The 15,025-nt window shown below is 43.0% G+C and overlaps 1 protein-coding gene across 7 annotated transcripts in view; it reads right to left on the bottom strand.

Annotated features, from left to right (window-relative positions):
* The window catches only part of LOC144687418 (non-muscle caldesmon-like), a 202,571-nt gene that overhangs the window by 50,674 nt on the left and 136,872 nt on the right, over nt 1-15,025 (bottom strand). For all 7 annotated transcript variants that reach the window (XM_078553545.1, XM_078553551.1, XM_078553552.1 and 4 more), the window contains one exon: nt 14,662-14,790. In XM_078553545.1, coding sequence (XP_078409671.1) covers nt 14,662-14,790 — 129 coding nt within the window. The remainder of the gene's footprint in view (nt 1-14,661; nt 14,791-15,025) is intronic.

Genomic DNA, 15,025 nt, shown 5'->3' with positions numbered 1-15,025 from the left:
GTGGGAGAACTTCTGAGGAAGTTTACACCTAGTGTAATGGAAGAATCATGGCATGGTCTGCTGCCATGGATAAAAGGCATTTTTTTCATCTCTTTTAAGCTCCAGATAGCACAAAAGCTTGGCTTGGCTACCTCAAGTCTGCAAACACTTACAGAACCTTTTGAAGAAAATGTTCTTTTGGCATGATGTGAGATGGCATAAACAGAAGATAGGCTGTCATTCACATTCAACACTATTTCTTTAATGACCATACAATAAAAATGAAAAGAATGTCAAAGCTTGAAAGGCTATCAGCATCATGAGCAGAATTGAGCATATTTTGTTCAAAAAGCAAATACCAATGACTAATTATTAGATTAGTTAGTTTAACTCAGATATGAGAACCATTACAAACCATCAAAAAATGGATAGCCTACAAGCAATTACTTTAACTCCAGATAGCTTTCCCTACTGCTAAGCTATACAAACCCGAAATGTTGCTCATTTGTCCAAATTAAAACCTGTGTCATCCACTTAACTTTCAGATGTCCCTGCTGAGCATTCAGGGGTTGGTGATGTTAAGTAGAATCATGCCCATTTATGGTTTGTTATGAATCGAAATGAATGTTTTCTCAAGAATCTCAGATCAGGTCATTACCAGGTCAGGGGTCTATTCAGTTACTTAATATGAAACCAATGTTTTTTTAAGCAGTTCTAACACTCATATGGATTTGGAGATCAATTCTCCAAATGGACACAAATTATGTACAAATACCATAGCACCAGTTAATACTGGGCTTGTGGACCACACGTATCTTCCATATATAGAAAGGCTATATTAGAAATGATCTCATTCCACTTTATTTTCATTAACAGTGGAACCTTTTGTGTTGAGAGGACATGGCTTGGCTCTACAAGTTGCTATTAAATGAAAAGGTCTATTTTTAAACACGTGCCAACACATCATTTTGTTAGTGATTGCACCCAAATGAGGAGCTCTGCATAATTCTTGGAATCTGAACCTAACCTAGGGTAGACCTGATGTACTGCCAATATCTATTAAACTTTCATACACAATATTCCAGTGACCTAAAGTTAACCTTAAACTCTTGGGTTCTATAATTCAAAGAATACCACCAAATACATTAGATGGTTTATTAACTTCCACTGAAGAATTGAGAAACTGGTCGGTATGTTTGAATTAATCAGTTAAAAGGTTACCCCGATTACTATGCGCCTTTCTGGCCTTCTTGTATCACCAACAGTAAACAAGTCACAAGTAGGTTTGCTTTAAATAGTTCCTTTTTGCAGTATTTCCTGTAGCCTATCCATTTGATTTTCTCTGTGGTCTTGTAACAATTCATTTAAATAAATTGATTCTCTAGCAGAGTGGAAAAGGGAAATGTTTGATCCATCCCATTTTCCATTAATGGTCCAGTGGCTATGCATTCGCTCCTTTTGATCTGCCTGGTGGGTGAGAGGAATCTTTGTAATTGATGCTTTCACTGTTTTTGCTGAGTTAGTACAAAGTTTAAGAGGCATCTGTTCTCTGATATTCAGCTGGAAGGATATATGCATCAAACGGTGCATTATACCATAGACTGGGAGCCAAATGGCAGTTTCAGTCCGGCAGTGATTCTCTTAAACATCTTTCCTTCCTTTGCCCCATTATGTGTGGCTATGTCTTGAGCTGTTTAGGCCCCATGTTTATGAATTGCCTCCCAAAACCCTTCCGCCCTGCTCCTTCCTGAACTCTTTGCCTGCCTACTCCATAAAACACTCTGTCCTCTTCCTCCCTGTCATCCTTCAACAGCCTACTTAAAATTCACCTCTTTGACTAAACCTTTCCTTACTCTTCCTTTGGCTCAGTATTGACCTTCTGATTATGCCTCTGTGAAGCACTTCAGAACATTCTTCCACACTACAGGTGCTACCTGAAGGCAGAGTTTATTGTTGTCTATTTCCACTACACATTTCTTGCCCAGTAGGGGAGCTCTATGGGTGCGAGTTTCCACAGAATCCCACTCCCAACAGCTACACTTAAATGTTTAGAATGCTGAAGCAGGATTCTCTACAATGCAAGCTATTCAGTCCACTGTCAATACATTTAAGGGGGGAGGGAAACACACAAAAACTATTTGAATCAGGTTTGTCACCACAATGGGAATATAATTGATGCAGTGTCAAACCTAAGAAGTAGGAAGCTCTCCCCTCTTGAAGTCTCACATTGCTGTGCCCCATACATTGAATTATGCGGAGACTAGAGCATTTCTGAGGTGGAAAATACTTCAACATTTTGCATTTCTAACACAGTTGTGTCAATGTGGTGCGATTTCACTATAAAATTAGTGTAAATTGGGCATGAACATGCATCCAAGCAATTCATTTCTCCAGCAATGGATGGCAGCTTAACCAGCATGGACTGTTTGGGCTGAAGGGCCTGTTTTTGTGCTGTTTACTCTAAGTAACCTCACACCCCCCCCCCCCCCCCCCCCGCCCCCGCCCCAACCATTCCTACCTAATTCTTTTCCATTTTAGCATCAGGTTTCAACTTTGGTTTTAGTTTGCTTGAATGTCAAAGGTATGGGTTCTGTTATGAAGTCCTACATAACAGATGCATTTAAAAGGAAGCGAGGTAAGCACATGAGGGAGAAAGAAATAGGAGGATATATCCATTAGGCTAAATGAAGTAAGGCAGAAGAAAGCTCATGTGCAGCATTAACGCCGACACAGACCAAATTTCCTGTTTCTCTGTGTTATAAATTCTATGTAAAAAGTAATGGCAAGCTCGCCCCCAAATCAACAACATACTATGAATAATGCACAATGATCTTGAGTAGAATTTAATTACTTATTGTCTTCAATCTAATGATGATCAAATGATTGCCACTGGACAATTCAACAGCGTTCCATTTTTGGCGCATTGCCTTGCGTGGGAGGCTGCATGAGCCTCATAGTTGGGACCGTGATGTTATAGCCCTATCTCTGACTCATGCTCCCATGTAACGGGACTTCATTCTGGGAACACAGCTTTGCTAAACGTTGTGTTTATGTGATCAGTGCACAGGGACTGATAAAGGTCAGATGATGTGTTTCATTCCTGAACACACAGCACATCAAGATGAATCAGTGGGATTTTTACACTTCACATTTCTTTGTCATAATGCAACAAGCTGTCAGGACAGTGAAAAACAAGTGTTATTCATTTCAATGTCTGCATGAAGTAACATAATTTGAGGTTAAACGCACCAAATCATCCACAAACTGAACTGAAAATGATTCCTGTATCTCTAGTTCCAGTAGCAACTGTTTGAAAGCTTCTCAGATGGCTGAGTGGGTATACAGTGTACTCAGTAAGTAGCCACACAGAACAGGAAAGTCCCGAGTTTGATTGTCAGCCAGTGCTGAGGAAAATTACTTCATCAGGTCGGTGTGTTGGCCATTAGTTAATGCTCCCAAGATTGGAAAACAGCCTGAGCTTCCATGACCTCTCTTGTAAACGTATCTGTTTGTGGTGGACAGGATCAAACTCAGCTGTAGGCATGCATCTTTCCATTTAGTAGACTATATTCATTGATTATAATGAAGCCTGCTCTACACAGGGGTGACCAAACACAGAGTGGGTGATCACATTGAAGACGGCCTCGATTCAGTCCGCTTGTGTAACCCTGAGCTTCCAGCCGCCTGTCATTTTAATTCTCCACATTGCTCTCACGCTGACCTTTCTGACCTTGGTCACCTGCAGCATTCCAATGAAGCTCAACGAAAACTCAAATAACAACACCTCACCTTTCAAAAAGGTACTTTACAGCCTTCCACACTCAACATTGAGTTCAATCATTTCAGACTGCCCCCCATTTTTTTCCATTTTTCATTGCAGGTTTTGGTTCTGTTCCCATTTTTCTCTTGTTTTTACTTTTGGATGGTAACTATTCATGATTTTGCCATTCACCCCTCCTCTAGGCACTTTACTTGGCCCATGATCACTCTCTATGGCCCCACACTGCCACTCTTTTATCATTTAATCTCTCCTGTCTTGCAACCTACCACAGACCTACCTCTTTATTCTTTCTCCATCCTCCCCACTTTCACTTGCTTAAAACCCATTTCTACATTTCCAACTTTTCCCAATTCTAATGAAACATCACTAATCTGAATCATTAACTCTCTCCACAGATGCTGCCTGACCTTCTGAATATTTCCAGCAATTTCTGTTTTTATTTCACGTTTCCAACACCTGCAGTATTTTGCTTTTGTAAGGCTCGGCTGAGTTGCCCCCTCATGTTGGAGTAGTGTGCTGACCCCTGGTGTCAAGGTGAAGATCGGCAGTTTTGCAAAGAACAAGAGGTATTTGTTGCCCATGGAACTGTATTTCAGCAAGAAGTCAGCACCTTCAAAAGGAAGTAGGGAAGTCTTGTCCTGACCCACTGTCCAAAAAAGTAACAATTCTTACACATGTTACTGAATAGCCATTGGGAGTCTCTGCTTTATCCCATCCTAAACTAAAGTATTCAGGCCAATCTCAGCACTCTTATTGGACATCAGCTTGTCCAATACAGACTGAAAATCAAGCCAACGCCCTTTAACAAATTTTACTAGAGGATACAAATATGCTTTGAGAACTCAGTGTAATCCAACCTGCATGACATCAAGTTCAGGACTCCATGTTATACTGGACAGAAAGAAAGTCTCTTACTCCGCATGCATATCAAAATACATTATCTACTGTTAAAATGTGAACCAGGAGACAAAACATCCTTTTGCATATGAACAGTCGCTGACTTTCTAAAAGTTCGTTTTCATGACATGTTGGTGCCTGTCATTGAAGTATCCACAACAAAACAAACCCCCTTTTAAAACTCTGATTACATAATTTTTGATTGTTACTTTTCCATCTGATAGTCCAATTTAGGGGTGCCCTTTATAGTCTCGTGTCAGTGTATGTTTGAGTGTGGATGTTCAGGAGGATAACTGAGTAATTCTGGCAGTTTCAGAACACGACCAAGCCTCTTTGAAATATTTAAACTTGGCTAAGAGGATCAGACGGGTCTAACAGCACAAGAGAACTGAATGTTGTCAAAAAGCAAAAATGCTACAGATGCTGGAAAATTCTGAAATAGAAACACAAAATTACACAATGTTCAGCATAATTTGTGACTCCTCAGACAATGAAGCAGTCCGTGCCCATATGCAGCAAGACCTGGACAACATTCAGGCTTAAAAGTGGCATGTGACATCTGTGCCACACAGGTGCCAGGCAATGACCATTTCCAACAACAGAAAATCCTACCATCTCCCATTGACATTCAATGGCATTAGCATTGCTGAATCCCCCACTATCAACATCCTGGAGGTTACCATTGACCAGAAACTGAACTGGACTAGCCATGTAAATACTATGGCTACAAGAGCAGGTCAGAGGCTGGGGAATTCTGCAGTGACTAACTCATCTCCTGACTTCCCAAAGCCTGTCCACCATCTACAAGGCACAAGACAGGATTGCGACAGAATACTCTCCACTTGCCTGGATGAGTGCATCTCCAACAACAGTGAAGAAGCTCGACACCATCCAGGACAAAGCAGCCCATTTGATTGGCACCCCATCCACCACCTTCACCATTCAACCCCTCTACCTCCAACATACAGTGGCATCAGTGTGTACAATCTACAAGATGCACTGCAGCAACTCACCAAGGATCCTTCGACATCACTTTCCAAACCTACGACCTCTACCACCTAGATGGACAGGGGCAGCAGATGTATGGGAATACCACCATCTGCAAGTTTTCCTCCAAGTCATACACCATCCTGACTTGAAACTATACCATTGTTCCTTCAATGTCGCTGGGTCAAAATTCTGGAACTCCCTTCCTAATAGCACTGTGGGTGTACCTACACCACATGGATTGCTGCACTTCAAGAAGACTGCTCACCACCACCTCAAAGGGCAATTAGGGACGGGCAAAAAATGCTGGCCTAACCAGCGATGCCCATATCCCATGAAAGAATAAAAATAATGCTGAAAGAACTCAGCAAGTCAGGCAAAATCCGTGGAGAGAGGAGGGCAGGGTTAACATTTCAGGTCCTAATCTTTCATTTCATAACCCTACCATCCTCTATCCACGGATACTGCCTGACCAACTGAATTACTGTGAGTGAACACAGTCATTGTCTTAGGGTGCTCCCATGATGATATCCTTTCAATGGCAAATGTTCAGCTACCTCACATGGTTGACCCAAGTCACTTTCAAAGTGGGTTCTGATGAAACTTTCTTTTCACTACCGTGTGCAGAATTGGAACAGGGCTATAACCAGAATCGAGCACAAGCTGGCAAATTTTGTTTTTACACCAAGCATTGCCACTAATTGGTTTTCTAATAATTTTAAAACAACAGAATGCTGCAATCTGAATCTTATGTTGTTTCTCAGTCTCCCTCATAAAGCTCATGGGCCGAAATCCAGAGCAAGTTCCCAAACTATTCTGGGAATCTTATCCAAGCATTGGCTGGGTTAGCTGACATCCTGCTGCTATCCAGAGACATCTGATTTTATTGACTTGGATTCTGCAGATGTTGTTTTAATTTAAAGTTTCAACACCTTCTAAAAATACTTTGGAAAGAGAGACTTTTCGACAGGGCTATAATGTTCGATGTCAGTGCTACTGAAGTGAGAAAAGGCAACCTCAACTCTGTGTCATTGCACCATCGTTCTAATATTCTGCAAAGTAGACCACAACAGTCAGAAGCTTTAATAAGAAGCTACCTATTGTTATTGGCTAGTGAAGCCAAAGCAGTCGAGACCAAAGATTATGTGGTATTTTTAGCTAAAAAGATGAGCAAACTGCTTCTCAGAAAGTGGGCTTAGCTTATGCCCTAGTCCATCTTACTCACAATTCAGTTTAAACCATTGCAAGCAAAATCATAATGCACATTAATATTTAATTTTGATGCCGCAGTTTTAAATTTTGAGTAAAGGAAATTTCTGCTATTTTAAAAGAAATAGAAACTCTTAGTTCTTAGACTCAAACACATTAACATTAGTTTAGATTTCTGCCCAAGATCTGTGCTGCTCAACTCCCTAAATGTATAAAAGCAAAATACTGTGGATGCTGGAAATCTGAAACAAAAACAAAAATAGCCGGAAAAACTCAGCAGGTCTGACAGCATCTGCGGAGAGGAAGACAGAGTTAACGTTTTGAGTGCGTATGACTCAATGTATTATTTTACATTCAAAAATATTTTTAAAATACACCTTTCAAAAGGGCAAAAATGAAAGAACATGGTCCCATTTTGAAAAGAGCTTAATTCCTTTCAACTTAAATTAATACTTTAGAGTGCTCAATCCACGCTTTGGGTACTGTGTCCAATTCGTGGTTCACAAGAGGCACAATTGAAGCTCTAGAGGCAGTGCAGAGAAGAGGCTGATTCCTAGCATCAGAGGTTTGGGTTATAAGGAAAGACAGGAGATACCTGGGATTTTCAACCCTGGGAAGGAGGCCTCTGAGTGGTGATATAATAGAGGGATATAAGATGGATAAGAGAATATTAAAGGTAAATTGCAAGAGTTGCATAAGGGGACACAGGATCAAGCTAGTGAAAGGTACATTTAAGATTGATATCAAGAAATTCATATTCGCATTATGAGCAAGGAACACTTGGGCCAATTTACCAGGAAGTGTAGTGAAGGTGACAATCCTGGAATATTTCAAGAAACCATTGGGTTCTCGGGTCTTGCAGATCTCTGTGGGTGGATGATTTAAATGGGTTGAACAGCCTTCCTGTCCATTATTTTCTTGGGAATTGCAATACCCTTTGTGCTGTTAAGACACCACATTTCAGATTTATATCAATGGGCTGTAGAATACCTTGTGCAATCATTTCAGTTAGAATAAATCCCCAGAGTACAAGATTGGGAACTGGTACCCCATACAGAAAACCCATGCAGGAAAATCATGGGAACGTGGCTTGTGAAATTCCTCCCATTGAAAGGAGACAACAGGCTGCTCATCCGCAGACACACACCCTGACAGCTACTCAGAAGTAACAAGGGAAAAGTAAGACAAAAAAGGAAACCCTCCAAAGCCAGCTCTTTACTCTGGCTGGTTGAAAAGAGCTAAGACTTTCTCATGGTACCTTGGTGGTGACAGTTGCCCACTCCCAGTTTCCAGGGAAACCATTAAAATAACATGTATATATATTTTTCCAGACTGCAATAGCTGTGCCAGGTTTTATTTAATTGCATTGGAATTTATAATCTCATTGGAAAAAAGGGTTCACCTCATTCATGAAAATTACTGCACAGAAGTTGGCCATTCAGCCCAGTGCGTCAGTGCTGGCCCCTCGGCCCAGGGCATCCGGGCTGCTCCCTCGGCCCAGGGCGTCCACACTGTGTTGATTCTTTGATTCGAGCTGCCCACTGAACTCCCACTTCCCTGATCTTTCCAAATATTCTTTTATAATCTTCTTTGGCAAATGCACTTCCAATTCCCTTCGGAATGATAACACTCATACTTATTCCTCCCTGTAAATTCCTGACAGTTCAAAGGTCTTCTATTTGGTTGTACTTTAGTGACTAATAAAATGCTGGTTTTAGAAAAGGATATCCTTAATTTTTACTATAAATCACCCTGGCACCGTCAGACTTTTACAGCATTCCCTTTATGATCTCAAAGCATCTTATGGTTCTGCTGGAAGTAGTCAGTCTCTAACCACAATCCTGTAGCTGGCCAGTAACAGGACATGGAAAATCCATTAATGCCCAAAAAAAAAAGGTGGGTGGAGAGGAAGCCCCGAGACTCGGAGGATCCTGCACATTGTAAAAATCAAATCTGTTCCTCTCAACACTGTCAAGGGTAGGGAAGCTGTGGCTTACATAACTGCCATTTTGTTAGATTTGTACAATGTTAAAACTTGTCGAGTTTTCTGCACTCAGACTGCCTCCAGCTGATCCAGAAATCAAAAGGCCGAATGCCTGCGCTTTTCACCCCACAGTCAGCACCCGTAACTCCTCACTGGCAGCACAAACTCGAAAAACTAGTCCTTATATTTATGAAGTACAGCAAGAAAAAGACAATTAAGGTGGGGGGTTGCAAAGAGGAAAGGGTTGACATTTGTTCCATAACCTCAGCAGCTCCTGGTTACAGTTGTTGCTGCCGAGACCATTTCTCTCGTTCCACCGTCATGCAAAGGAGTGGCCTCCACAGTTGAACTGAGGCATAAATATGGCCTCAGCAGTCTGTCATTCTCTTTCTTTTGAGTAGCTTCAGTAATCTTGTCTTCATCTAAACTATTCTTTGCAATAAAGCAGAACTTATATAGAAACAGGTTAATTTAAATGTGTTATTAAAATAGCAGAGGGGTGAGGTCCACATGTGTTTTGGGCATTATTTAGTACCAATTTCTATTCAATAATAGTTAGCAGTCCTAGAAGATCTATATCAAGAGGTTTACAGCACAGAAGGAAGCCATTGGGCCCATTGTGTATGTACTAGCTCTTTCCTAAAGTAATCCAAAACTATTCCCAATCTTTTTCTCTTTTCCCATAGCCCTGTGTCTTTCTATGTTCTGTCTTTTATTTATTCTTCCCTCCAAGTATCTGAAGGTCTCTGTCTCAACTATTCCCTGTGGCCAACCATTCCAAGCTTCAACGACCCTCTGGATGAGAATATCCTAACTTCTCACTGGACTGTTCTGGTGCCAATTTCAAGCTGATGATCCCTTGTTAATAAGTTCCCAACCAGAGGAAATAGTCTTTCTTTATTCACCCTTCATAATTGTAAAGTCCTCCTAGTGTCTGCTCTATTTTCCTTCCACCAGAACTGTTGATTTGGGGAAGAAAGAGGCAGGCTAACCTTCTGCCCATAACCCCTACGCTCTGGACATCTGTATGCACCACACCTACTTTAGTCCTTTATCTATGCAATTAGTTACATCTATTATATTTGTCGAATATAACTTACATTTATTAACCAGCGCATCGCTGGATGCTCACTAATTCAATCATAAAATATGAATTCTAAGGCCCAGATTTTCGCGGAGTTGGCAGAACTCCGGGTGCATTTAAAAATTACGGGTGGGAGCTGATTCCTGGTGCGAGCAACTTTTGTCATCATGGGATAAGGATGCAGGTGGCGAGTTTGGACCCTGCACTCCCAATCTGGTTGGCTCCATTCCAGGGGTTAGGTACCTCCTCACAGTGCTCGCCCACCCCCTCCCCTGCCTACAATTTTTGAGGAGTTGGGTGAGCTTCTCCATGACTTGTGCTTCACGGCCCCTAAGAGGTATTATGGACCATGGTCTAGATTCAGGAACCTCTAGAAAAGTAAGTTCAAAAGGTCTTACTCATGCCCTTTCAATGCCCCCTCTATGCCATCTGCACCGAATGCCCTGTTGGTGAAGTATGTAGTGAACGCCCATTGAAAGTATGCAGAGCCGACAGATTATGAGCTCACGCGGAGTTGAGGGCATCAGTGACATTTTTGTGCTCAGTACTCCAGCAAATACCCTCTCTTAACCTCATACAGCTTGACATGTATTTATCAGCAGGAAGGACCCTCCTCCTGCCCCCCTCCTCTATCAGCATTATTTAAAGGGATCATCAACCGCTGCAGGTTAGTTGATAAATTTTATTTTTCTGGCTATTGCTATAAGCCTTCTAGTGTTTGATGCTTTCTATAGTTGTTTAATGTTACCGAAGTTTAGGGTGTGGTGTGGCCAGTGCAGAATGGCCTTGTGTCGACTTCAAGGCTTCTGCATAAACCAGTTGTATTAGTAGTCATTCCCCTTTGAATACAGCATGACTTGGAGAATGAACGAAGGTCACACAGAACAGGACAAGCTGCTGGAAGAGGGAGGAGGAGGAGGGAGGCCAGAGCTTGCAGCAGGAGGCCATACCCACCCAGGGTGTTCAGAGGTCAATTGTCCTCCCTGAACCTCAGCAAGGGACAATTGTAACACAACTACACTTCAGTAAAGATGTCTTCACTGAACACTGCCACCTTAATGCAGGGCAAGTACAGCATTGCCAGTGACTGTGAAGGTGACCAAAGCAACACATTTTTAATAGGTCTGGCTCCTTCCAGGAGATATTTGCAACATCTCACAGTTTGCTGCTCATTGTTGCATAAGAAAGGTCACTGAGGCTCTGTAACAAATGAGAGCTAAATGTATTTCATCTTCTCTTGCCAGAGACAAGCATGAGGAGTGAGCATTTGGCTTTGCTAGGATGCAGGTTCCCCATTGTGCACAGTGCAATTGACTGCACAAAACATCACTTTGCAGCCATTCAAGTCAACTATGTCTATGCTGGAACCGATAGGGATTCCACTCCCTCAACATTAAACTGGTTATGTGAGCATGGGCATACCAACATACAAATTAGGAGCAGGAGTAGGCTATTTGGCCCTTCAAGCCTGCTCCACCATTCAATAAGAACATGGCTGATCTGGTTGTGGCCTCAACTCCAAATTCCACCTACCCCTGATAGCCTTTGACCCCCTTGTTAGTCAATAATCTACCTAACTCTACCTTAAAAAATATTCAATGACCCTGCCTCCATTGGTCTCTGGGGAAGAGAGTTCCAAAGACTCACAATCCTCAGAGAAAACATTTCTTCTCAATTCTCTCTCAAATAGGAGACCCCTTATTTTTATAACATGTCCGATACTACAACTGAAGTGTAGTAGTTTTTTTTCAGATAAACGCTCACCTGATCCGAGTCCAGAATTCCAATGACCCAAATCATTTCACATTGAAAGCTGTAAACTTTCTCCATCCATTCATAATACTTAAATGTAAAGGCCAGATCCAAGCAGAAAGTGTTCCAATTATTCATTTATTTATTGCTTGCTGTACCGAAGAGAGTCAGGCAGCACCTGCCAACGTTTGTATGCTGCCTAATCCACTTATAATAGATTATATTTCATATGTTTCCTTTACAATGAGTGGCTTTTCTGACTTTTACCTAAATGGGGGCCAGTGTTACAGATTAACAAAATGTAGGGGGACGGGAAAGCATATAGGCACCTCACACAATGCAATGGATTCATCTGATTTGTGGCGCACACAACTTTCTATCCAGTAAATTATGCAATGTTATGAGTTGGACGTGCACATATTCCTAAAATGCAGTGCCATCACGTGCAGCCCTGTGCAGGAGCAATGAATCATTAAATTTGTTATCAAAATCCGGAGGTAGCAGCAGGAAAAGCTGTTTGGACAAATTGGACAGATCATGAGCCCAATTTATTGCCCTTTATTCTCAGTGGGGGCGAAATTAGATAGCCCCCAAAAACAGGCTCAGTGATCGCAATATGCGGTTAACCCTCACCTGTTCAGTGTAATGTAGGCATTAGAGTTCCCGCTGCCCGCTCATTTGAATAATTGATGTGTTCAGACAGTGCTAACCATGCTATTCACTGGCTGCATGCATCAGCAAGGGCACCAAAATCATAACCGACTGGCACCACTTAAAGCTAACCTGCATCTCTTAAAGGAGAGGGACAATGTCATTCAGGAAAGGAACCCTTGATGACAGTAAAGATTGGCACAACATTGGAGACACTATAGAAACGCGAGTTACTGCTGCCTTGTCTAATTAGAAACCCACCTATCACAGAGCTGCACCTCACTAGCATATCGTAACAGGCAGTGGAGTAAAGCACAGTGCTTTAATGTGGGAAAGGCCAGGATAAGAGCCCTTGGGAATCGGCTGAGCGGGGGTGATACCAGATGGTGTCTGCATCTTTGGAATGCACAGGAAATGAGGACATGGGAAAAGAAAATATAAAATAAGGCAGTGAGACATGTTGTAAAAAGTAATCGAGAAAATACAGGAGTGAATGCAACAGGACAGAAGGTAGCAGGGAATGGAAACCATGGACAGGGACACTGGGCGAATGCAGAAGGTGGAGCTTGAGCTGATGTGGTAAACGCAACAAGAATTACAGTGAACTTGAGCAAGGCAGCAAGAGTTTGGGATAAAGGCGGAGACCAATGCTGGGCTGGGTGTGTGCTTTGAAATAAGCTGAGTTTTAGTGGGAGAGCAAGTGAGCAGCGGCAGCTAAAATTCCAACTCAGAGACTCTCAGGACACAGCTGGTAAGTGCCCACAGGGAGCCCAGAGTTGAGGAAAAAGAATGCAGCAGAGACCCCCAAGTATTTGACAGCTTTGCCCCGAATGCTGTAGTGTTGCAGATAAGACAAATGCTACATTTGAAGCAGCCCAGCAAAAGCAGGAGAATTTGCCACAAAGGGAAATAGCTTTGACAAAAAGCCAGAGAAAGGCCAGAGAGCAGGTCACAAAGTGAAAGAGAAAGATGGAGAGGGGGAAGATCGAGGGGGTGAAAGAGAGAAAGGTTGTTTTTGGGGGGGGGGGGGGGGGGAAGGAGAGAGGGGGGGGGGAGAGAGAGGGGGGGGGGGGAGAGAAAGAGAGGGAGAGAGAGAGAGAAGGGGAGAGGGAGAAGGGGAGAGGGAGAAGGGGAGAGGGAGAAGGGGGGAGAGGGAGAAGGGGGAGAGAGAGAAGGGGGGAGAGAGAGAAGGGGGGAGAGAGAAGGGGGGAGAGAGAGAAGGGGAGAGAGAGAGAAGGGGAGAGACAGTGGGGGAGAGAGAGAAAGGTGGGGAGAGAGTGATGGGGAGAGAGAGGGGGGGAGGGGGGAGATGAGAGAGACGGAGAGATGAGAGGAGGGAGAGAGAGGGGTGAAAGAGAGGGGGGGAGAGAGCTGGGGGAGGGAGAGGGAGGGTGGTCCCAAATGGCAGGTCATGTCAGAAAGCAAGAGAACCCAGAGAGCAGGCCACAGCACACTGACTAATAGTGGAATAAGCTCCACAGGTTGCAATTGCTTTTTCACACCTAACCCAAGGAACTATTTTTCATGTAGACCTGAGGCAGTGGTCATCCTCAAGCTATTCCACCACGGGAAACATCACAGTCAAGCCAAATCCTGATCTCAGCTGGCATCGACGGTGCACACAGCTGAGGGTCACTGGACAATGGGATTAGAATAGTTAGGTACTTGTTTGACCGGCGTAGACTCGATGGGCCGAAGGGCCTTTTTCCGTGCTGTAGACCTCTATGACTCTATAATGATTTGGAGGAGAACCCCGACTTACTTATCACATTTTAATGCATATTTTTTATAACTAACAAAATAAACTGGACCATTTCAGGAAAAATATCAAGAAAACTAGAGGGTTTTATTGTCTGTAGTCTTGCCTCCTCTAAGAGATGGGATGTACTGGAGGTCATGACACCTCATTGCAACATGGCTGAATGGGACAGCCTGAATGGCGACAGGTTGTCATTCTCTGGCTATATAGATGTGATCTGCAGGAAAGCAAAAAATGTAAATCATAAAATGATGAAGCACAGAAAGGAGGCCAATCTGCCCAGTGTGCCTATGCCAGCTCTTTGAAGAGCTATCCAATTAGTCCCACTGCCCACTTTTCCTCTATAGCCCATTCAATCATGCACTAATTGCTGCAAAGAAGTTGGCTTTACCCAGTCTAGTGCTGCAGTTATGTTTCTCCCTCTGTGCTTCAAGCTGGGTTACTTCAGCAGGGGGTGTGTTCACTGATCCTGCCCTCCCAGTTGGGAGCACCAATCAAAGGCAGCATGGGTCTGAGAATTGGAAACATGGCCTTGCCCCGCTGTCTGTGGCCTACAAAATACAACCTTCCCTCTCTACCTGTTCTGGGAATTGAATTCCAGAGTATCTTGGCTGAATGCAGATTCCCGCAGCCGCTCCTGACGAGCTTTGCGACGCCGTTCTTTAGCGAGTTCTTCTTCATCATCATCTGTCCGCTGACTGGTCATTCTGCAGACAGAAGAGAATTCATTGTGAATATTATTAACGTTCACTCTCTCATAGAAACCATTGCTGGGCCAAGTCAACTTGGTTCATCAGTTCAAAGATTCCATCCCTTCACGCACGGTTTTTTATTCAGTGATAGAGCTTCTGAATATTACTTTTTTAAATGATGAATCCTACCGGTAAGTCATTTGGAGCCCTACATAAAACATATACAGAGAAGAGGAAGTCACAGGGTGTG

The sequence above is a fragment of the Cetorhinus maximus genome, chromosome 12, assembly GCF_964194155.1.
Source record: "Cetorhinus maximus chromosome 12, sCetMax3.hap1.1, whole genome shotgun sequence".
Taxonomy (NCBI): Eukaryota; Metazoa; Chordata; class Chondrichthyes; order Lamniformes; family Cetorhinidae; genus Cetorhinus; species Cetorhinus maximus.
The sequence above is the reverse complement of the archived record's forward strand: the minus strand, read 5'-3'. Positions and strand labels throughout refer to the sequence as shown.